Source organism: Trichosurus vulpecula, chromosome 3 (genome assembly GCF_011100635.1).
Source record: "Trichosurus vulpecula isolate mTriVul1 chromosome 3, mTriVul1.pri, whole genome shotgun sequence".
Classification (NCBI taxonomy): Eukaryota; Metazoa; Chordata; class Mammalia; order Diprotodontia; family Phalangeridae; genus Trichosurus; species Trichosurus vulpecula.
Window position 1 is genome coordinate 36,728,275 of NC_050575.1, and position 24,381 is coordinate 36,752,655.

At 38.8% G+C, this 24,381-nt stretch overlaps 1 protein-coding gene across 1 annotated transcript; it reads right to left on the reverse strand.

The window, feature by feature from the left end:
• Positions 1–4,884: 4,884 nt before the first annotated feature.
• Positions 4,885–14,310, reverse strand: PNN (pinin, desmosome associated protein). The gene is made up of 9 exons (XM_036751641.1): positions 14,113–14,310; positions 13,098–13,169; positions 12,127–12,195; positions 10,714–10,786; positions 10,530–10,624; positions 10,252–10,327; positions 8,663–8,818; positions 8,441–8,579; positions 4,885–7,386 (listed from the first exon to the last, which is right to left on the reverse strand). Exons 1-9 carry the CDS (start codon positions 14,223–14,225, stop codon positions 6,035–6,037), a joined length of 2,145 nt encoding a protein of 714 aa, XP_036607536.1. The 5' UTR covers positions 14,226–14,310; the 3' UTR covers positions 4,885–6,034.
• Positions 14,311–24,381: the final 10,071 nt, after the last annotated feature.

Consider the following 24,381-nt stretch of genomic DNA (forward strand, 5'->3'; position numbering starts at 1 on the left):
CAGAAAATTATACAAGAACTGCCCGTCTTACCCATGACTATAGTGAGCAAGATTGTGAAATGTGTCTTCATAGTTACCAGCACATTCCAGATATCCAGCTACTGCAAACCTCCCATCCATGGTCCCACACTGCATGCTGCTCTCTCCTATCTAGGTCTCCCATTGAATCTACCCATCCATACAGCCATATATTTTGTGTTTTCCAAAGAAATAACTCATCAACTTGGTAAGTTCATTTGAGCTAATAAGCAGAGGCAAGAAGATTCTCTTGAGTCTATTCTTCCTAGAACAGACCTTCAGGAGCTAACATTATATTCTCCCATATTCTCTAACCCAATGGTGACTTTAATAGTGGAAATAGAAGGAAAAGCTTCCAAACAAGGAGAGCCATTCAAAAGTGGAACAGGTTGCCTTAGGAGTGGTGGTCTTCAAGTAAAGATTAGACCAGGCATTTTGTAATTTCCTTGTGTTGGACTAGATGACGTCTGAGGTCCCTTACACCTGATATTCTGTGAAATAGTGATAATGAAATGTCTTGACTAAATAGTATTGGTAATGTACTACATAGTTTAAATTAGGTGACTTCAGAGGCCTATGACAAATTGAGTTTCTTATAATATAAAAATAGCTAGCATTTATATTGCACCTACTATGCGCCAGGCACTGTGGTAAGCACTTCACAAATATCTTTTCATTAGATCCTCAAAATAGCCCTGGGAGTTAGGACGCTATTATCTCCATTTTATAGTTGAGGAAACTGAGGCTAGCAGAGCTTAAGTGACTTACTTGCTCAGGATCACAATATATCTAAGGCTGGATTTGAACTCTGGGCTTCCTGACTCCCGGTCCAGCACTCTATCTCTGTGGGGTTTTTAAATTGTCCAGCCACTGAGGCAGAGCTCTGAGCCAAGGCACTTTATTAAAGGGTGCATGGTCCCCTCTAATGGAGTGGATCTCAGATCTTCCTCATGATCTGAGATGCCCCCTTCCTCCAGGGCCTTGTTTTTATAAAGTTTGATACCAAGTTTGATACCCTGAACATTCTAGAGGGGCTACACAAAATACAGGATCCCATTGGTTGATAGATCTTGCTTTGAGGGCCAAAAATGATGTATTAGCCCCCCAAAAATGGTTTATCGGCAGCGGGGTTTTGGATTGGGCAAAGCATGGGGCATTTCCACTGACTAAGTGGTTATAAGATGATGACCTGCTCAAGTTGGACAAAAGAGAGTGGTCCAAAGACACAAAAATAAGTTGGGGGACCTTCCATGTAATTGAGCCATCTGTGCCAAGTTGGGCTTTCTATAATTAAGCAAGTGAATTTACACTCTGTAGTTCATAGCTCTGGAGCTTAATATACAGAACTTATAATCACTAATCCTATGGAATCATATCAAACTTATTAATACCGATTGGAAGAGAGGTCCAAATGAATCATTTCTCATATCTGCCTCCAACAGTTCTGACAACAGAACATTGATAATCATTGGTTTCCAACCGGCAAGCTATGGATCTCTGGAGGGCTATGCAATTTCAAGGGGTCCCCAAATCCACTGTCACCCAGGGGTTGTCTTCTGTAGACAGAAGCAATGTCTAATATATATTACTTTTCAAATAAATGTATAGATGCTCCTGTGATAAATAAAATTGTTATTGAATTCATAGTACCATCATATATTTTCTCAGTTAACAGACACTACCAACAATTGACTTTTATATAGTATTTTAAGGTTTAAGTGTCCTTCATACATTATCTCATACGATCCACAACACTCTGGGGCAGCGGCTATTATCACCTTCATTTTATGAGGAAACACACTGGGAGAGGCAAAGTAACTCACCCAGTGTCACTCAGCTAGTACTTGTCTGTGATTATACTTGAACTCCTATCTTCTTGACTCCAAGCCCTGTATTCTAGCCATTAAGCCATGCCACTTCTCTAATAGGATACCGTCATGTAGAGTTCTGCAAATTTTTTACAGTAAAATGGGGATTCTTGGGAGTTTAAAAAGTTGGGAACCAAAAGGCTAGAGACTATGTTTGACTTTTATGTATCATTAAAAATTACAAACATAATAGAAAAATGGAATCTACTTGCCGACAAACAGTAGCTTATACTTGGTAGGGTGGCCTCCACTTAGTAAAGGGAAAGAGCCAAGCAAAGAATTGGTAACAATGTTATGGAATCCAACAGAGAAGAGAGTAATCTAGGGAAGCTGTTTGAAACGCTCCAAAGGTTATTAAACTACTATGAGTCAAGTGCTTGGGATACAAACACAAAGAACCTTTACTCTAAAGGAGTTAATATGAAAGGGAGACAAGTATGGATAGAAGTATATCAAGAATAAAGAGAATATAAAGTAGCTAAATAAAAGGGAATCTGAGAGCAAGGGTATTAGCAGTTATAGGGAAATCAGGAAAGGTTTCATGTAGGATTTAGCATCTTGAAGGAAGAGAGGAATTCTATGAAGTGAAGAAGTGCATTCCAGGCGTGGTGGACTGTTAGTACCAAGGCATAAAGAGAAATAGAGTATTGTGTGTGAGGAACAGAGAAAAAGCCTGGTTGGCTGGATTCCAAAGTGTATGATGGGAAGTAATGTATAATAGTACACTGAAAATAAAAGTTGGGAATAGGTTTTGAGGGCATTTAAAAGCAAACCTTTAAATTTTATACTATGGGCCACTTCGAATGTTTCATGTATAAAATTAGGGTTTTGGACTCAATGGCCTTCTTTCCTGCTGTAAGTGATAAGTGGGGAGGGAAACCAATTAAGCTGTTGCAATAATTTAGGTGAGATGTGATGAAAGATTGAAGTGGTAGCTTTATGAGTAGGAAGGGTCAGATGTGATAGATATTTTGGAGGTAAATAAAAGATCTGGCAACTGATTTAGATGAGTTAAAGGTGACTAAATTTGATAATTTATTGGTGACCTCAACAAAAGTTTTAGAATGGTAGGATTACAAGCCAGATAAAAGGAGTCAAAGTTTATAGGCACTGAGTGTTATCTATATCTTGACCTACCCAGTTTTAGATAATCATAGCTTGAGTTTGAAGCTTCCCAAGAAACATTGTGCCAACTTGTATCTTTATTTAATGCTGTTCTAATTGAAAATAACTGACATGAAGTAGGTTTAGATTGAACTACTCATTCATGACACAATTTAATACCAACTCATGTATATTATACTTTACATACACATATCATTTGGTCCTTAGGAACCAGTTTTATGGACAAGGAAATGGGGCCCCAGATCAGATTTATCAAAGTTCTAAATGAAAGCAGTTAAGTCCTTTAACCTTTCAGTCTGTTTTCTCATCTATGAAATAGGAATAATGGGAACTGGCTTCTAAAAGAATTATATAAACATAAAGGTTATTCTTGACAGTGCGGATGGACTCTTTACATGAGGAGGTCCAAGGTCCACGTTCAGTATGAAACCCGAAGGATTTCATCCTATCCGAAAACCAAGTGCTGGCTAGGATTCTGAAAGCAATTATGGTTTTGATAACGTAAAGTAGGTGAATTACAAAATTATAGATTATTGGTGCCGAAATCCAACCTCCCATCCAATGCCGAAATCTCTTCTAAAAATAACTGGATTTTGGATTTGGAGTCTGAGAAACTGGGTTCAAATGACTATACTTCCTGTTTTGAGAGCAAAACCACTCTGAGCCTGATTCTTTCATGTGCACTATGAGAGGTTGGACATGAAAATTTCTCAGATCCTTCCAGCTCCGAAGACAGTTAATTTATGGTATTCCAGCCTCTGCTTGAATACTGCCACTAGTTTACTGCCTTAACACTGCTGGAATGTAACCTTCTTTAAAGGATTGTTTCATTATATTGCAACTCCAGGGCTATCGAAATAACTTGGCATACAGGCGCTTAATGATTGCTTTGCTGCCAAGTCCCTAGGTATAAAAATCCAAATACTATTAGCTAGCTATTCACTTATAAATGAACATAATCTAAAGACCAGCACTCTCATCTTAATCTTCTCCTGACCATTTCCTTCAAGTCTTTGGCATGCATGACATAATTCACAGACCCTTTCAGATTTATGGCCCTGCTGATACACAGGATTACATTCAAATATCCCTCTTAAAGTACCTCCAGAAGTAAATACAATACTCCAAATTCAACCTGATGGAAAATGAAAATCTTTTTTTGAAAAGTGACTACCTTGGAAACACCCTGAAAAATAACGTATTACCACTACTATCAAAGTACATGAATCACATTTATCCCAGTATTACTCTCAACTGTCATTAATTTAATATAGGGAAAACATCTAATTCTTTTTTTGTAATTATGTAGCTAACTTGAAAATTCAGTGACACCTTACTTCATGAAAGAATTCAATGAAAAGCAAATTTAAGAATCTAGCCTACTTGAAATTCATACCATTCACTATGTTAAGACCAAATTAAAAAGCATAAATTACTTTTGTTATACATATATTAAATCTAATTCAATTCAAAGTGAATTGAGACCAAGATGCAAACAAAACACAGCAAACCACACACACAAACCATCAAATAGAGCAATTTATCTTAATGCACTCGATACTTTTAAGGTTATTTTTATGGCCCCTGTTAATTTTGTAATTTTAATTTCTTTTAAAGGATGTTCATTTCTTTAATGTGTTTGCTAATCTTATAAAAACAAACAATTATACAAACAGAATTAGAAACCAAAGAGATGAAAATATACAGAGCTTATTAACATTTCTATTGTAGCCTAGTTTTCCTTTAGTGATCTGACTCATGTTAGGCCTGGTTTCCAATAAGTAACACGGAATGAACTGTTAGAATCATTTGCACAATTAGCTATTTTAAGTTATATAAACCATTAAAAGAGAAGAGTTAATACAAACACTAGTCACATTAAGTCTAAGTCACATTTATTTGCACATGAACAGTATTGACCAACAGATACTAGGATCATACAAAATTATAAAATACAATTTGATCATCACTGTGTATTACCTTGTTTTGCATACATATTCAAGTCTAGACCCGAGTTCCCCTCATTTTGTAAACCTTCATACAACATGAAGAAAATTCTCAACACATATTGGCATTTGTCTTAACTATAGCCAACACAAGCCAGTCATATCCAATCTCCAAGGTTACATCTTAGACCACCATATCCAAAAACCAAGTTTAGAGGCTACTTTTGGTTCCTTCCCGCAGGGGAAATAAAGAAATAAATTTTTTTCTGCAAGAGGTATAAATTTATCATATGGATCACTAGAGGCAAGTGATGCTACCATGCTTGGGAAGACAAAAGTCAACCAAGTAACAATTAGCAGTATAATGTACCTAATGACACCTCATATTTGGTTTGAGGATCAGAAACAACAAAAAAGCTTGTTAAAATAAAAAGGGGGACAAAGAAAAGAGAAAAAATTATTTAAAAGAATGAGGAGAATGAACTACTTTCTTCCTCAAATTTTTATCTTCAGTGGTTTAGTCAAACCAAAAATAACCACCTAAAGGGGTAGGTTAAGGTTAACAGTTATTCATGTAAATAAAAACGGGGAAGAAAAAAGTGTTCCCCTAAGCACCTCCAGTAGATAGTGGGTAGTAGTTTGAAACTGATTCTGAGGAGATTACACAAGTGTCAACCAGGACATCTCAAAAAAAAATTCTTTAATGTACATTTATTTCTACAAAAACAATGTATGATACAGAATTAGAAGTGAACTCACAAACTTAAAGATTTACCTAGTAAAATATACAGATTCTTAATGTAGAGCATGGGATATTTAAAAAAGATGACAAGGGTTGTTAATCTTTTTTATTTTTTTTTACATGTTTTTTGGAACCTCACATAATTTTGATAAATAACTTTTACAAAATTATGTAAAAAGTACAAGAATGTCTGGTAAACAAAGTCTGTATTTTTCCAAAAAGAATTTTACAACATGCAATTCTTAAGGCAGCATTCTCCTTAAAAGGAAAGGTATCCTTTTACACATCAAGACATCTTCTGCTGCAAATAGGCTAAGGAAGCCTGTTTTCTTCCATTAACGCCTTTTGTCTTTCCTGTCTGATTTACGGTCTCTTTCACTTCTTGAAGATCTTTTGCCTGACCGACTACTTTCTGATATAGACCTTTTTCTGTCAGACCGAGAACTCTTATCCTTTGATCCTTTTGTATCTCTGCTACTACCTTTTGAAGACTTGTGATTGTGACTTCTTTCTAGTCCTGATGTATCCCTCCGCTTCCGATCCACACTCCTCCTGCGCTTTCTATCCCTGTTATGTCCCCGACCTCGGCTTCGACTCCTACTCTCACTGCTACTGGTGCTGCTACTACTACTGTCTCTGCTGCTGCTTCCACTAGTGCTAGTGCTGCTACTGGAACTACTCCGACTGCTACTGCTGCCACTGCTGGAGCTACTGCCACTACTACTACTAGTGGAACTACTACTTGAAGTGCTACTGCTACTGCTATGACTTCTACTCTTGCTAGTTTTGTTTCTGGCTCGACCCCTGCTTCTGCTCCTTGTTTTGGTTTTGGTTTTCCTCTCTGTAGGCATTGTCAAGATTGGCTCTATTTGCACCTCAGGAAGTCTGACAGGCTCTATAGCAAACTCTTTCCTCTCGGTCAGATGCCTTGGTTCCTGCATGACCTGAGGTGGTGGCTCTATAAGTGTTAAGGGTAAAGTCTCAGACTGAGGCAAGGACTGGGGCTGGAGTGAGGGCAAGGGATGAGACTGGGGCTGGGGTTGGGATTGGGGCTGGGGTTGAACCACAAACTCTGGCTGGGACTCAGGTTCTCTCTCTTGTTTCTCTTCAGATTCATTTTCAATTTCTGGAACATTAGCATTCTCCTTCACAGGAGAAATAGGCTTATACTCTTTCTTTGGCTGAGCCTCACCCTCCAACTCTGGTCCTATTTCTTTGCTATTCTCATTTTCTGAAGGCCCTACACTTTCACCTTGATTAGTTTCCATTTCCTCCAGTTCTGTATCTACATTTTTGACACTTTCTCCCTCCTCTTTCACATCCATAATTTCTTCAGGCTGACTATCCTGTTGCTTCTCTTTTTCCCTCACCTCATTCTCCTCCTCCATTTTAACCTCCATTTCCTTTTTATGATCCTCCTCCTGTTCTTTCTCTGTATCACTATGAACTGCACCTACTTCTTTTTCCTCTTCCTCTCCTGCATCCTCTATTTCTACATCATTGTGCTGATTACCTGTCTCCTCCATCTCTTCCTCACGCTGAGCCACCTTACCCTCTTCTTGCTCCGCCTTCTGTTCTTCATTATGCACCACCTGAGGTTCTTTTTCCTTCATTGATTGTCTTCTAGGCCTAGCCTCCATTTTATTTATTTGTTCTGCAAACTCATTTCGTCTACCTTCAAACATAGCTGAAGAACAAAGATATTTAAGTGTAAATTTAACACCTATGAACAAATACAGTTTAAACTACAATTTTACTTCATTTTCTGAATAAATTTTCATAGAACTCCTTCATTTATTTTAAACATAATTTACATTTTAAAAATTTATTTATAAATTTTAAAATTTTCTTCATTTATTTTAAATACCATAGGGGAATAGAGAACTGATTTTGGAGTTGAAAGACCAGGGTTTGCATCATGTATCTGACATACCTTGGTTGTGTGACCCAGGGTAAGTCACTTAAACTCTAAGTACCCCAGATAATTCTCTAAGACTAAGCAGCACTGGTAGAAGCAACTCCTCCCAGGGAGCTCCCTACAGCAGTGAAAATGCAAATTGAGAAGAAAAAGAAAATGTCCATATACTGGTATATAGATACAGGTTCATATTTTTGAGGGGGAAGAGGGTCAATAGATGGTAACAGATTGTATAGCAAAGAGTTATATATCAATGCACATGAAGTAAAAGACCCACTAAAATTGATTACAACGAAATTAGCAACATGGGCAAAATTAATATCACAATCTAAACGAAGGGAAAAAATTCTTTTGCTATGCAATTTTATGCTAGATGTGATAAACACCACAGCTTCTGTTTAACTGAACTAGTTCTGTGACAACACATATCGTGCTCTAGTTGTTCTGTTCCCAGGGAGACACAAGTCACTTAATCACCACCTTGGCAGTGTCTACATTTCCATAAGTACTCCCTCTATGCAATCTGTCTGCTTGCTCCTGGAACCCCACCCCCCAGTTTCATTAACATTCATAGGACCTGACTACTGGTGATAGGAGTATCAAGCAAAAAGATACAGGAATATACACAGTCATAATACATCAAGTTTCGGGTAAAATTCTGCATCAAATAAACCCACTTCCATTTCCAAACTCACTGTCACCTTTGGTAATTTTGGATATATCAATATCAAATCAAATTGTTAAAGGAAGCAAAATATACCAAATACACGTGTAAAGTTTCCCCAATGAGAAATTTTCAATTGGATTCTCCATGATAACCTACCGTTCATTTTTCTCTGTGACTCTTCTATCAGCTTTTGTGTAGCTGGGCACATTCTTCCAGGAATGTAGAACAAATGGGGCTTTGTCTTAGTTCTTATATATTTAATTATTTTGGAATTATGCTCATTCCATTCTTCTTGCTAAAGAAAGAGAAGGTAAACATCAGTATTTCTGAAAACATATAAGAACTCTGAGATCTGCATATTTTTCTGACAATACTCACCAACTGAGCAAGTTCAACCTTTTGTTCCAAAAGTCGCAGTTCTGTCTGTTTAGCACGCCTTTCTTCAAAAAGTTCTCTCCTTTCATTTTCAACTTGTTTTCTTTCTTCTTCTGCTTGCACTTCAAGTTTTTGTTCAATTTCTTGACGCCTCTTTTGCTAAAAATGAAGAAATTGTTTTAATATTTTTATTTTACAATGATACAAAGAACTAAGAAGGTTTCTGTTTCAACAAACAATGACAGAAGTTAATTTTAAGTAGCTGAAACTTGACATTTGAACTACGCAAGTAAATTTACAAAACTTACCCATGGCTACTAGCATCATTTTAAGTTTCTGAAATCTCTATTACTAAACAGGACATACTTGGAATTGACAACATTTTCCTATAAATCATGATTAAATATTTAATAGAAACTTCCACTTGGTTTTGCCATTCAAATAAAATACACTATTAAAGGGTACCTACACTTGCATATCATTCTCTTACCACACTGATAAAAATTACAGAATTTCAGAGTTAGAAGAGATCTCAGAGGTCATCTGGTCCAACACATCTGAAGTAGAATCTTTTCTAACACATCTCCAACAAAGTCATTTAGTCTCTCCTAGAAAGACCTCCAGCAAGGAGGGGGCCTCACTCCATTTTTGGACAGCTCCTTTTGTTAAGAAATTTTCCCTTAATCTTCCTTTCCTCTCTGCAGCTTCAACCTAGTTCTGCTTCCACAAAAATTAACCAGGGAGGTCAGTGTCTTCCTTTGCTATCTTTGAGACCTAAGACCAGACACTGAAAATCAGCCCCTAATCTACAAGACCCAAAAGGCCAAAATCATAAGCACCTCCCCTAATCAGAAATTCTTCTAAATGTCTCCTGGAAAATTCAAACTAGTCTCAGAGTGAGGAGACCCAACAACATTAGTCCAATTCTATCCCCTAATTTTTCCTACCTATAAAATGGGGTGTCATAACAGCAGCATCTGTGAGGATTAAATAGGATAATTAATATATGTAAAGTATTTTGCAAATCCTAAATCATTATAGAAACTGAGGCAGAGAGGCATAGTAGACATAAGGCCAGTCTCAAGAGTGAGGCTCTTGTCTCACTGGGCTCAGTGTCTCACACAACTCTGTAAGACCAAGTGGAAAAATAAGTGTCATCATACATTGGTAGAAAGAATGAACATTTTGATGGTATATAAAGCTCTACTAGTTGATGCTAGTGACTACCCCCCACAAGCACTATTTAGCAAAGCATTTCTCCAGGAACCATTTTGTGGTTTAAACAAACTTATCCTAAAGGTCAGAAATAAATTTCTTAAAAAATTTCTCTTAGATTCTTGCTTACCACTATATCCAAATAATGTCAGAAATAACTGACATCACCGCAGCTTCACAGAACAATATGATAAAAATCTTCACAGGTCAGTTCAACAGACATTTTAATCAGTTTTCGGTTACATTTTAAATTTGCCACAAAGTGCTTTCACTTAAAAAGTAACAAGAATCATATTCCAAATATTTTTCAATAAATAAATTATTATATTGACAATTCACACAAGATGAAATAATTAAAGAAAGAATTGTATACATACCCTTTCCGTAGCTACAGTGGATTCCTGTTTAAATTTCTGAAGGGTACCCATTAACAAGCCAAATATACGTCGATTCCTAAATGCCAGAAACAGTAATAAAATTTTAATTTAAAAGGATCACATTTATTAAATCCCCCCAAATCACACAAAAACAAAAAGCTAATTCTGTCCCCTTGAAATAATTAGAAAGAACATTTGTATTCCTCAAAGGAAAAATGCCAAGATATTTTTCAATGGAATTAATGCGATCTGGTCCAGTGTGCCAAGTAATTTAATACCTTTGCTTTCCCTTTTCATCCATATTTTGATCCTGAATAAGGTCTCGACGTGTACGCTCTTTGGAGGTAGCTACAACTGAAGACTGCAACGCTGGCTAGGAGAGAAAACAAAAACTTATCACAAATTACAATAACTATATACCTACTATATGTCCATTAACACAAATTCTTTCCATTGCAATACCTTTTTAACATCATCATCCTCTGCGTCGCTTTCTTGGCGTGATTCTCTTCTTGTCCGACGCTCCCCTCCCAGCCTAATTTTGAAGAAACAATTTAGGATGATCATTATTGAAACTGAGTTAAGTGAACACCAAAAGCCAAGATTTACATATTCTTCAGCAATAGCACTAGAATACCATTACTAATCGTGTCATTTCTCAATACCAATTTACCATATTATGAAAAGTCTCCATATGCTTATTTCACCTCCACATAACTATTCAAAACATTTATTCCATTTTGGATAAAATTTTTTGGTACTAACAATATCATCTTTTAAAAGAAACTTTTGAATTACTGATTTAAATATTTAAGTCTCCAAAAGAAAATAAAATTTTTGCCTATGCTCTATTCAATTTGTCTGTACTTATACAATGTTATACAACAACAAAAAACCTTAATGGTTAATCATCGAATTAGAAATGATTAATGAAGTAACATTTCCCCCTCCATTATCTTTCTTATGTAACCTCTTTGACGGTACAACACTTAAAATTGAATTAATGTTTATTTAAAGGTTATGGTAATGTTTCAGTAATAAACATTAAAAGACTTAAAAAAACAAAGCAAAGAAGTATTCCAGGTATTATATAATAATGAACTAGAAAAAAATGCCTTGATAAGCTCATGAACAACTATTACTATCTACAAATTACTTTTTATCACTCAGGCCCAATAATCAGAAAATTTTGGGGAAGAGACAGGAACCCAAGTTAACCAACTCAAATAAATTGATACTGAGAATTCGAGGGTTCCCACCCTGATAGTTCAACCAAGAAAGCAAAAAAGTGGGTAGGGGGCAGAAACATTTGAAAATATTTGTTTTTTTTTTTTTTAATATTTCAGTTTTTTCCAGGGAGTAGGTACCTCAAAAGGACTAGAATTTCTAAGGAATCCTGGTCAGAGGTTGCCTGCCTAGGTTCACTCAGACTCTTAGGTCTTAAAAGCAGCAAAGGGTACTTTGGAAACGTGTATACCAGGAGTGGGAAAACTGTGGCCCTAAAGCCATGTGGCCCTCTAGGTACTCAAGTCCTTTTGACTGAATCCAAACTTCACAGAACAAATCCCCTTAATAAAAAGATTTGTCCTGTAAAACTTGGACTCAGTCAAAAGATCAAACCTGAGGACTTAGGCGGCCATATGTGGCCTCAAGGCTGCAGGTTCCCCACCCCTGGTAAATACCACAAAGTCAATTCACCAAATAATAACAGCTGCTATTTATTTAGCCAAATTTATAAAGGCTTCACACACATTTCATTTGATCTTCAAAACAACTCTGATAATACAAGAATACTGAGCATCTATGACTAGTTGAAATTGATTTGGTATCGTATTTCGAGAAAATGGAATCTACAACTATCACTACTAAACATACCTACTGACTGCCCCTTCAAGGTCTCTCTGTTTGGCTGGGGGTCCTCCTCCACTATCTGAGAATCCACGCCTAAAATGGAAAAATACCAAGGTAAGTAGACATATGCCAGTTTTTATAATTTACAATAATTAGTTGAATAGATTATTTTAAAAATGTCCTTAGAATGGCCATACCTTTACCCAAGAAACTGCAAGAAAAAAGTCCTTACATAAGGTGAAGAGTGAAATATTTAATTCTAAAAAGTGAGATCTCTCCCCTACCAAAAGATGGTGGTAGAGAACCCCCAAATCTTAAAATGATATTGCATTTCATATTAGCTATTTCCATTTCTCATCAAACCTAATTTGTTATGTAACAGAATTTAAAGAGCTAAATCTTACTAGTTGTAAATCTTACAAAACACAGTTTCAAACTTCAAATACATTGAAATACCTGAAAATTTCACCACAGTGTTAGTACTCTTTTAAAAACCGCTCTAAATTTTAGTAAGTTCTATGTTAAACTCTTAACTAGTCTTTTAAAGACAAGAAGTCTAAAAAAGTGCTCATGGCACCTTCACTAGATATCTTGAGAGAATTTTAAAAATGAGATTTAAAGTATAAAGGATAGGGATTATACCAGTGATTTTACAAGTACAGGGAATTCGCAGGTGAGGAAACTCCCTCCCATCAATGCAAGTTGGCATCTTATCTGCAATTTACCCTCTTATAAAATTGTCTAGAGAGCAGAGAGGTTTAAGCAATTTGCCCAGGTTGACACAGCCAGCATTTGTCAGAAACAGAACTTGAATCGCTATCTTCTGGGTGTTGAAGCTAGATCTCTATCCACTAAGTCATGTGGCCTCATAAAACCAGACATAATTTTTTTTTTACATGAGAATCCACTTTGAATTTAAAACTTTAATGGCTATCATTTTTTTAATAAGGGCTAATAAATACTTCAGTTCAAGAGACACTAAAGGTGGCACTTACCTTAGCAATAAACTACCACGACCCCTACCTCCACCAGGGCCTGAGAGGGCCAGCAATCGAGCTTGGATGGGTCTGTAAAGAGATTAGGAAATTGGTATGTTGTGAAACAACGCTTAGAATACACATCGACGATAAAGGACCACTGAACCAATTGTAAAAGGAAACAAATTTTAAAAGAGGAAAATCACTAAAGTGAACCTTTTACTCGTCTTCGGTAGATGTTGGTGATTTTTGGCTTAAGTTTGGCCCATTAAGTATTTTCTTACAGATGTTAATTAGGGAGATGCATGGGTTGGAGACAACCTCGAAAACCCACAAATTCCAATGTCTGGGATGGCCTAGGCCAACTATGGTTTACAAATTCACCTCAATTAACATATTACCCCCCCATCCTTGTTTTATACAGGCCAAGGATTGGGCTGAAATGTCTTTTTATACACAAGGGTTGAGTCGAAAAATACCCAAATCTTCTTCATACACATATAGTGAGGTCAGGGAGGAAAACAAGCCCCTGCCGCCAACCTGCAGGAGAAACAGGAAGCCAAAACGTGGTCTGGAGGCTTCGCCGTGGACCGCCCAGCCCAGGGGTCCCGGGGACCTCCGGGGGTCTCTCAGCCCGGGGCGTGGACGAAGGACGAGGGAACGCCGTGGGCCTTTATGGCGCGCTCGGCGGGAGCTGCAGCACACCGTGGGGAAGGAAGCCGGGCCGGGAGCGGGAGGCAGGAGCACCGGGGCCTGGCCTTTCCGCAGGCCTCTCCTGCTGCAGCTCCAACATGACCCGCGTTCTCCTCACCCCTCTCCCTCCCCTGAAGACCCACGAAACCAACGCAGGGCAGCGACGGTCCCCCAGGGCCGCCCCTGCCCAGGGGGAGGAGGCCCTGCAGTCGCCCCCCAGAAAAGGTCCCGCTGCTCCTGCCCTCCCCCAGATGCGGCCCAGATTCGCCTCCTCCCCTGCCCCCACTTCGCCAAGGCCCCGCGTCCTCATGGTGCCCAGAATCCCTTAGGGGAAACTCACCTCACGTCATTAGGATCCCGGCCGGTGAGCTTCCGGATATTCTCGTCTACATTTTTTAAGCTCTCCTTGGCTTTTTCCAGCTGCTCCTGCAAAGTTCTCACTGCGACCGCCATCTTCTCCACCCGCGGCTGGTGCGGAGGCAGCTCTAAAGCCAGGTCGTCCCGCGTCGCGAGATCAGGCTGGGAGTGATAGTTGGGATTAGCCAATCAGGACGGGGGTTGCTCTAGGCTGTCGACCACTTAGAGGCTTCGGGGGCGGAACTAACTCTCTTAGTGAGTCTCGACCAATAAGTAAAGCCACAAGGCGTGAACCCGCGCAGCCAATGGAGCGACTTCCTTTTGGGAATAGTGATCCGGCCAGAGTTCGGGGGGAGGCGGGGCTGGAGGTCTTTTCATTTACTGGAGAACGGTATCTTCCAACCCCTAGAGGTTTCAAGTTCTCCAGACCCTTCTCCTTGTCCCCAGCAACATTTGATTTGGATGGGGGGTTATTTTCTTTATCATATTGTTATATTCTTTATTTGTTTTTTTCGTATTATTAAGGAGGAAGGACAAGTTGCCTTTCTATTATCAAAATAATCGAATGGGAATGAAGGCTGGAAGAAAGAATGGGACGGGAAAAGAGTCTGTACATGTGACTCAGACCCACATGCCCATCCCTCGTCACTCTCCTAAGCTTCATGTGAACATTTATGTTTCAGCAGGGGGCTAGGCTGTATGAAGAAAAGAAAAAGAAATTACCAGCTTTCAAGGAGGTTACGCTTAATGGGAAGACTATCACACATACAAGTATGGCTGACTGTGTCCATTGCACTGCCTTTGGGGTTGGCTGGGGGACAGCCCCATGAGCCTTCATAACTTTCTGCCATCATTGTCTGTTCATTAAAATCTCAGGGTTCAAAAGTAGTCTAGATGTACTCTGGAATGTTATCAGAAACGACCAAAATCGCAAAGACTTGTTAATTGGCCCTCGTTAATTGGAAATATCTTGTGCTTGATCCAACTTACGGACTTTGAGAAAAATCATTGCTAATGGCTACGTAATTTATTAATAGTGTCAAATAAGATGAATGTAGACCAAATCCACGTCATTTGGGTTTAGTGTTTTGATGAGTTTAATTTTTTTTAATTGAGTCAATCAGAACTTGTGAACAAGGCCTGTATACCCTGAAATAGTCAAGGCCATTGTGTGAAAGACTTGGGTCATGATGATAAAAGGGAGAAATTGTCTTAAAATTGCAGAAGACCTTTTTTTTTCTTAAATTAAGATATTTTGTTTTTATAACACTCAGTTCCGCATGATTTTGAGTTCCAGATTTTCTTCCCCTCCCCCTCCCTCCCTTCCCGCTCCAAGGGAAGAAGACATTTGGTCTGGATTCAACAGGTTGAAGCAAGGGCGGAGCCAAAAGAGTGATGAGCTATGGCAGAGAAGTATCGAGCAGGGAATATGTGGAGCAGAGAATATATTGAGTAGAATCCCCGAGTTCTACAGGTGTCACAGAGAGGAGGATCCAGGCTGAGAGAAGTTCTAGGAAAGGATGAGGTCTTTCCCCAACTTCCCTTTCCAATTCCTGATTCTTCGTAGATAATATATAATCTTCTGTTTCTTACCCAAATGTTACAGTAAATTGAATTTTGCCTCAACCACAAAAATGGCAGTGATTAACTAGACACAGATATAAACGTAAGGTTTGGCAGAGTATCTAGCTTCTGCCTAACATTTTAGTAACTTTTCCTGAGGTCTCAAAAAGATTATGACTGAAATCAGAACTTTTCATCTCAAGTAAACTCCCTGAAACTGAGCAAATTATTATAATAGGGTGTTACGTGAAGATGAATATATACAACAAAATATATGTCTGCAATGAGGCTTACAGTTAAGGTCACCTCTTTTTCCTATTCTCTACCCTAATCCCAGCTTGTGAAGGTGGGGGAGTCATTAAACAAAGGGTTCAAATTTGAACTTTTGAGTGAAATTTTCCCAGTACTACGTTCTAGAAAAAAAAGGTGAAGAAACCACTAACTCTACTTCTCTCACCAATTGCCATAATTTCCAGTGCAGCATGGTCTCAACTCCTCCTAGTCTCTGGTCCATATGCTTATCTACTTATATCATTCTTGCTTCTCTGTTGCCCCAAAACTTAAGCAGACATCTCTTAGTCAAGGCTATTAGACACCCCCAAACAAACAGCTCTCCTAAATGCCTAGGAATAGTCTAGCTCTAGGATGCTATTATCAAAGGAAGGTCCTCCAAATTCTCTATAATCTTAGAGAGATATTCCAAAGGCTCTGTGATCCTAGAAAGGATCTCCAAATTCTCTGTGATTCTTGGTCTTAGTTACTTGGGGCTACATAAGTTTACATAAAATAAATACATATAATGACACTTCCAGCACTGGTCCAGGGTGATTGTTTTCACCCACCAAGGGGTTCCTAAGTCTAGAACCATATGTACAAGCCAAGTGCAGTCCTGAGATGATCTCAACCTCTAAAGAAAGGGCTTAGACTCTTTGTCTCAAACTTTCTAGCTCTTTATACCCCACTTTGTACTGTGTGGGAAATTAAAGTTTTGGTTTGGCTTTTCATAAAAGAGAATAGGGTTGGAGCCAAGATGGCATATTAGGTGCAGCAAATCAGCTGAGACCACCCAACATTCCCATCTAAATAACTTTAAAATAATGCCTGAAATAAAATTTTGGAGTAGTAGAGCCAACAAAAGATTGGAGTGAAACATTTTTCCAGTCATAGAAAACCTAAACTGTTAGCAAGAGAAGTCTGTAACACTGGAGTGGAAGCCTGTCTGGAACCCACACACACGGTGGTGGCAACAGCATCTACAACAGCAGAAGCTTTGTGAACTCTCAGCCCAGAGACATAAAGGGGGTCAGAGGAATGCTCAGAAAGAAATTACAGGGACCCTTTGCTGGCACTGGGTGCAGCTAGTGTTGATCGGCAACTCTATGTCTATATGCAGTTCTGGTTCACAGTTCCAGGGCAGAGAGGAGGAAAGCTAGAGGTCAGACACAATGGAGCAGGGGCCTGGCTCACACAGTTCCAAAGCAAAGAGGAACACTAGGCTTGTAATTGCAGGGGACCAAGGACCATTCCTGTGTAAAGATCAGAGCCCTGACCAGGGAAACAGTGAACACACCTTTCCCAGGATCATACCAGCTTTGGGGGAACATTGTTGTTACAAGAACTGAGTTAAGATTATAAAAATAATAGCCAATTCCCTAACTGATAAAGGGCTCAAGGATATAACAGGCAGTTTTCAGAAGAAGAAATCAAAGCTATCTATAGTCATGTGAAAAAATGCTCTAAATCACTATTGATTAGAGAAATGCAAATTAGGAGTTACACTAATGAACTGCTGGTGGAGTAGTGAACAGGTCTAACCATTTTGGAGAACAATTTGGAACTATGCCCAAAGGGCTATCTATGAAGCTTTGACCCATAAATATTACTATTAGATCTGTATCCTAAAGAGAGCAAAGGAAAAGGACCTATATGTACAAAAAATATTTATAACAACTCTTATTGTAGTGACAGAGAATTGGAAATTGAGGGGATGCTCATCAATTAGGGAATGCCTGAACCAGTTGTGGCATGTTATGATGGAGCACTATTGGGCTACAAGAAATAGCAAGAGTATGGCTTCAGAAAAACATGGGAAGACCTATATGAACAGTGACATGAGCAGAACTAGGAGATCACTATACACAGTAACAACAATATTGTAATGATGATCAACTGTAAAAGACTTAGCTATATGGATCAATACAGTCATCCAAGATAATTACAAAGGATTCATGAAAAAATGTTATCCACTTTCAAACATTCACTTTCAAAGAGAGAACCAATGAACTCTGAATGCATCCTGAAGTATAATTTTCTCACTTCGTTTTTCTTACTTTTTTGTGATAAGGCTAATATGGAAATATATTTTACATGACTTCACATGTATAATTGATATAATACTGCTTTCCTTCTCAATGAGGGAAGAAAAGTACATGGGAGGGAGGGAGAAAATTTGTAACTCAAAATTTAAAAAAAGTTAAAGATAAGCAATAAATGTTAAAAAGAAAGAAAAAAATCAACAACATCTAATAACATAACCCATGAGGCAATAATAGAAAGGGTAAACCCATAAAATGCATATAGCTAAATGAAATATCTAATGATTAAACTAACAAAGGACACAAAATAGTTACAAAGATCAAATTACAAAGTGCTCCTTAAAGAAATAAAAAGCAATTTAAATAGCTGGTGGAAGATTCAGGCTTTCCCAAGTCCTAATCTACAGTAGACTATATCTATTCTACTGGTTGGTCTGCCTGCCACAAACCTTTCCTCACTCTAATCCTTTCTGCAATCCACTATGATTTTCTCACTTTCTTTGTTTTTCTTGCTTTTTTAAAGATGTGGCTAATATGGAAATACGTTTCACATGATTTCACATATGTAACTGACATATTGCTTGCTTTCTCAGTGAGTGGGAGAAGAGGTGGGAGGGAGGGAGAGAATTTGGAACTCAAAATCTTAAATGTTAAAAATAAATAATGAAATGTTTTTTAAAAACAAAAAAAGAGAAGTATAAAAGTATTTACTATTTAATGTACATCAAGTATTTCCTCCACACAAAAGAAATATGCAAAACACATGCAATAGGGGCCTGGCCAATGTGGGTCCAGTCTTTGGAGCATGCACAGTATCTCTTCCTAGTAGATGTTAACCATTAGCCTAGCACTGGGGATACAAAGAAAGGTAAAAAACAGTCCCTGTTCTCAAGGAGCTCACAATCTAATGGGGGGAAAACAATGAGACAATATTTATGTACATGTGTATTAATGTGATTAAAGATCTTCCCCACCCATTCAATAGGGCCTTTACTTACACCCTTTACTTACTAGGTGCAAAGCCCCAGGCCTACACCCTTTTGCTAATTATGTCACAAGAGGTGTGATGCCTTCAGGGCCCTAAGGAGAGGTGCTAAGACCAGAGCCAATTGTATGTGCACTGAGTTCTAGCCAATCAGATGTGCATGAATTCAGCCAACCAGAGACCTTAGTTCTAGCCAATCAGATGCCAGCTAGGACTGTATATAAAGGGACCCCAGAGTGTGAGAGCAGCAGAATTGAGAAGCAGACATCAAGAAGACATTGAGGCAGCAGACATTGAGAGAGAGCCAGCATCGAAAGAAACTGCAGAGCAGAGAGTGCAGACCAGAGAGTTGCAGAGATCAAAGAGCTGAGAATCTACAGCATTAAGAGATTGGAGAACTGAGAATCCAGGAGACAGCAAGGACTCTGAGAACTGCAAGGGCTTTCAGAACTGTGGGAGAGGATGCAGGCAAACAGACAGGATTCATGAGTGATTGTTTAGGGGAAGGCCCTAGCAGGGGGGAAAGTTATGGGATGACTTGGTTACTTGCTATAATACTGTGTTATAATTTTCTTGTTGCTACATTGAGGTGGGCTTACTGGTTTTAGAATATAATTACTACTATATGAATTGAAGTCATTGGTCTTGGAATTGGATACTCTGTTGTCTAAATAAATGTTGTACTTCCTCTGCCTTCTACCTAGAAGTTTGTCATACTTTGCAATTCTGAACCATACAGGCATGTTTCATGGTCATCCTTGAGGTCATGAATCTTGCCTTACTGATACAATACACATGATGAGAAGGGAGAGGATCCCAGGCAAGGGGTGTGGGGGGGTCAACTAGTGAAAATTAACAGAATCAGAAGATGAATTGTTTAATCTGATGAACAGCAAGGAGTGCAGTATCACTCGATCACTGAATACATAGAAAGGAGTAAGGTGTAAGAAGACTGGAAAGGTAAGAAGGCGCCAGGTTATGAGGGGCTTTGAAAGTCAAACAGGATTTAATATTTGATCCTGGAGGTAATAGAGGGACTTTGGAGTTTATTGAATAAGGAAGTGATGTCATCAGACTTCTGTTTTAGGAATATTAATTTAACAGCTGAATAGAAGATAGACTAGAGTGAAGAGAGACAAGACAAGGAAATCAACCAAAAGGCTATTGTAATAGTACAGGCATGAGGTGATGAAGCCCTGCACCAGGGTGTCAGGGGGGAAAAGGGAGCTTGTACTAGGGACGCTACAAAGGTGGATGTAGATATGAGGAGTGAGACACAGCCATGAGTCAAGGCTCAGTGAGCCCTCATCCAGATATGTGTGATGTAATGGAGGGACTCTTCCTAACTCAGAGCAGGAACTCAGGTATTCAACAACCGTTTCCTATCAGCTTACTGCCAGGTGATGAAAAACCTTTTAATTTCTTGCTAAACTAGAACTAAGTATGCATAAAAAAGTCACAAATAGATGAAACCTTTCTCTTCTCTCTTTCTCCTCTCTCTATCTCTCTCCTCTTTGTCTCTCTGTTTCTCTCTCTTCCCTTCCTCTCTGTCTGTCTGTCTGTCTCTCCCTCTGGTGATGACAGATAAAGAGTATGCTCTTGTTTTGGCGGTTTTTGTACTTCATCTCAATAAATATCCTTTAGTAAAAGTTAACTGATGTTATTAGTTAATCAATATTGAGGAGATAGCAACTGGTTATAAATGATATTGAAGAGATAATTGGTCAAATTGGTATTGGGGAGATGGTAATTGTAGGTGATACTAGGGGAATGCATTGTATGAGGCTTGTGAACTATAGGATTAGAGAAACCTCCTACAAGACCTACCTATCAGAGCTATCTTTAGAACCCTGAGGGTGAGAAGTGTCTTTGCTTTGGGGATCTGAACTTCCAATAACAGGATTTGGGAGGGTGTGCCCAAAGCCTATATGTATTCCACAAAGGACTCACAAGCACACTGACAAAGGTTTAAATATGAAGCAGTAATTTATAGCCATTAATATGCTCTCCTGGGAGGCTGATAGTTAAAACATCAAAACATGAGCAATTTAAAAAAGATTGCTGAGTCAGCATTTCATATTCACTCTCGGTCCTGTACTGTCCAAATGTCTCCAGCTAGTCCAAGCAGGGGTTGAGCTCCTCTTGTTGATGGTCATCTTTTCCAAAAATCTTTGTTAGTTAGTTGTTGTTCTTTGTTTTTGAAGAGGACCAAAATGACATTCCTATGTTGGGATCAAGATACAGTGTGTATGACTGTGGCTGATCAGGCCAATATGAGCTCAGAAGACTTTATCGCAGGTCATGGACTAATAGTCCATTTGAACATTTGGAGTGGAGAGATGTCTCTAAATTTGCACATCTCACGTTTCTTTTGAGCTATTCTAATTCTGTTTTGCTTATAGTGTATAGTACCAGTGTCTCCCATGTCTCACAATCAGTTCCAGAGTTTTCCAGAGAGACCTTAAGAGTGTTCTTGTATTGCTCCTTCTGACCTCCATGTGAGCACCTGTCTTGTGTAAGTTTTCTGCAAAATAGTCTTTTAGGCAATCATACTTTTGGCATTTGAACAGTATGGCCAGCCCATTGGAGTTATACTCTCTACAGTAGAGTTTGAATGTTTGGCAGTTCAGCTCAAGAAAGAACCTCGGTATCCAGACCCTTGTCTTGTCAGATCATCTTCAAAATCTTCTTAAGACAATTCAAATGGAAGCTATTCAGTTTCTTGGCATGGTGCTGGTATACTTTTCAGGTTTCATAGGCATACAACAATGAGGTCAGCACAATGGCTCTTTAGATCTTCAGTTTGGTAGTCAGTCTAATACCTCTTCTCTCCCACACTTTCCTTTGGAGCCTCCCAAACACTGAGCTAGCTCTGGCAATATGTGCAGCAACCTCCTCATCTATGTGTACATCACTGGAAAGTATACTGCCAAGATTAGCGAATTTATCCACAGTATTCAAAATTTCTCCATACATGGAACTCATGGTTTTACGTGTGTATGGTTGTGGTGCTGGTTGGTGGAAAACCTCTGTTTTCTTGGTGTTAATTATTAGGCCAAAATTAACACAATCAGCAGAGCATTGATCCATACTTTGTTACATTTCAACCTCAGAGGCTGCATTGAGAGCACAATCATCTGTGAACAGAGCTTGCACACCAACTCTTCCTCCACTTTAGTTTTGGCTTGTAGCCTTTTCAAGTTGAATAATTTACTGTCAATGTGGTAGCTGACCTTGATATCATTTTCATCCTTGTTGAAGGCATCAGATAACATCACAGAAAACATTATACTAAAAAGCATGGGAGAAAGCACACAGCCCTACTTCATTTCATTGGTGATTGGGAAAGCACGAGAGCATTTTCCATTATCCAGAACCTGGGCAAACATGTGATCATGAAACTGACAAACAATATTGATGAACTTTTCCAGGCAACCAAATTTTGCCATAATTTCCCACAAGCCATCACAACTGACAGTGTCAAAAGCTTTTATCAGATCAATGGATGTGGTGTCCAGACCTCTGTTCTGTACCTGGCATTTCTCCTGGAGTTGGTGAGCAACAAACACTTCTGCCCTTTCTGAAGCCACTGGCTCTCAGGCAGAAGACTATCTTCCAGGTGAAGGATTAGCCTATTAAGGAGGACTCTGGCAAGAATCTTGCTGGCAATAACTAAGAGAGAGATAGCTTGCCTCCCTCCCCACCCTCCCAGCCCTGTAATTGTCACAGGACCACCTATTTCCCTTTCCTTTAAAGAGATGGACAATGGAGACATCCTTGAATTCCTGGGGGAATAACCCCCTCTTGCCATATAAACTTGAAAATTTCTGTCAGCTTTCATATGAGCAGTGGACTCCTGCCTTGTAAACCTCAGCTAGAATAGAATCAGCACCAAGCATTTTGTCTAATGGGATTCAAAACCTCTTCTTCAGTTGGAATTTTGCCTAGAGAGGGATTGCATCAGCATTGAATGATGATGGTCTGTTGAGAAAACTATGGAAGTGTTCAACCCATCTCTCCAGGTTCATGTCCTTATCACTGATCAATGTGACTCTTTCAGCACTGAGTATCTGAGATGCATCAATGAACTATCTTGCTGGTAAACCCTGTGCAGTTCTTGTTTTTCATTTGGCAGCTTCTGAATTTCCCCATTTTTGTCAAACCAATCTTGATGTTTTCAAGTGTTCTGGCCCGGATGAGTAAATGCAGTGTTGTCACCCATATATGTTGGCTCAGCTTTTCCTTCAAGTTAGCAATGATCTGTTCACACTCTGAGAAGTACTCTAATCTGTTGATATTAAGTCTTCTGTAGTAGTCCTGCCTTTGGGCCACTGCTTTTGTTGAATGCGAATATTCAGCTTGGAAAGTAAAAGTCAATGATTGGTCCAGCACTCTGTTCCATACATCCCCTTCGTCACATTTACATCCTGTCTGTTTCTTTTCCTTATGATGACATAGTCTATTAAATGACAATATTTGCTGCAAGAGTGCATCCAAGAAGTTTTATTACATTTAGGTAAATGGAAGACAGTGTTGGTGATGAACCATGGAGACCTGGAATAAGAACAGGCTAAATTCATTTGGGAGAATCATATAAAGTAGTATGAAGCAGGGAAAGCAGCTTTGTGCTTAACAAACTATTTGCTCCCACAGTAGCTGCTGTTTTTGACCCATGTTTACCCATGGGTGGAGACCTGGAGAGCTGCACCTGTATATACTTACTGAATGTATTTAGTAAAGAGGTGGTTTTAAAAAAAATCTAATCACTTATAAATGAAGAAATTGAGGCTCAGAGAGGATAAGTAATATGCCTAAAGTCACAGGCAGGATTTGAACCCAGATCTTCTGAAGTCCAAGTCCACCACCTTATCAGCTATGCCACACTGCCTTTCTCTTTCTCTTTCTCTTTCTCTTTCTCTCCCTCTCCCTGTCCCTCTCCCTGTCCCTCTCCCTCTCCCTCTCCCTCTCCCTCTCCCTCTCCCTCTCCCTCTCCCTCTCCCTCTCCCTCTCCCTCCCTTCCTCCCTCCCTCTCTCTCTCTCCAAAAACCAAAGATTTAATTTATGTAGAAATATACATTTATAATTGGCTCTCTTTTAAAATAAAATAAATTTTACACAGAAATAAAAGAATATTTACATATCAAGCAACTGAATACATTACCTCAAAATATGAAAATACCCCTGACTGTTTTTATATAATATTATATTTTCCCCCAATTACATATTAAAACAATTTTTAACATTTTTGGGAGGGAGGTTGAGTTCTAAATTCTGTCTCTCCCTCCCTTTCTTCCTCTCCTCCACCCTCCTTGAGATGGTAAGCAATCTGATATGTTCTACACGTGAAATCATGTAAAATATTTCCATATTAGTCATTTTGTACAAGAAA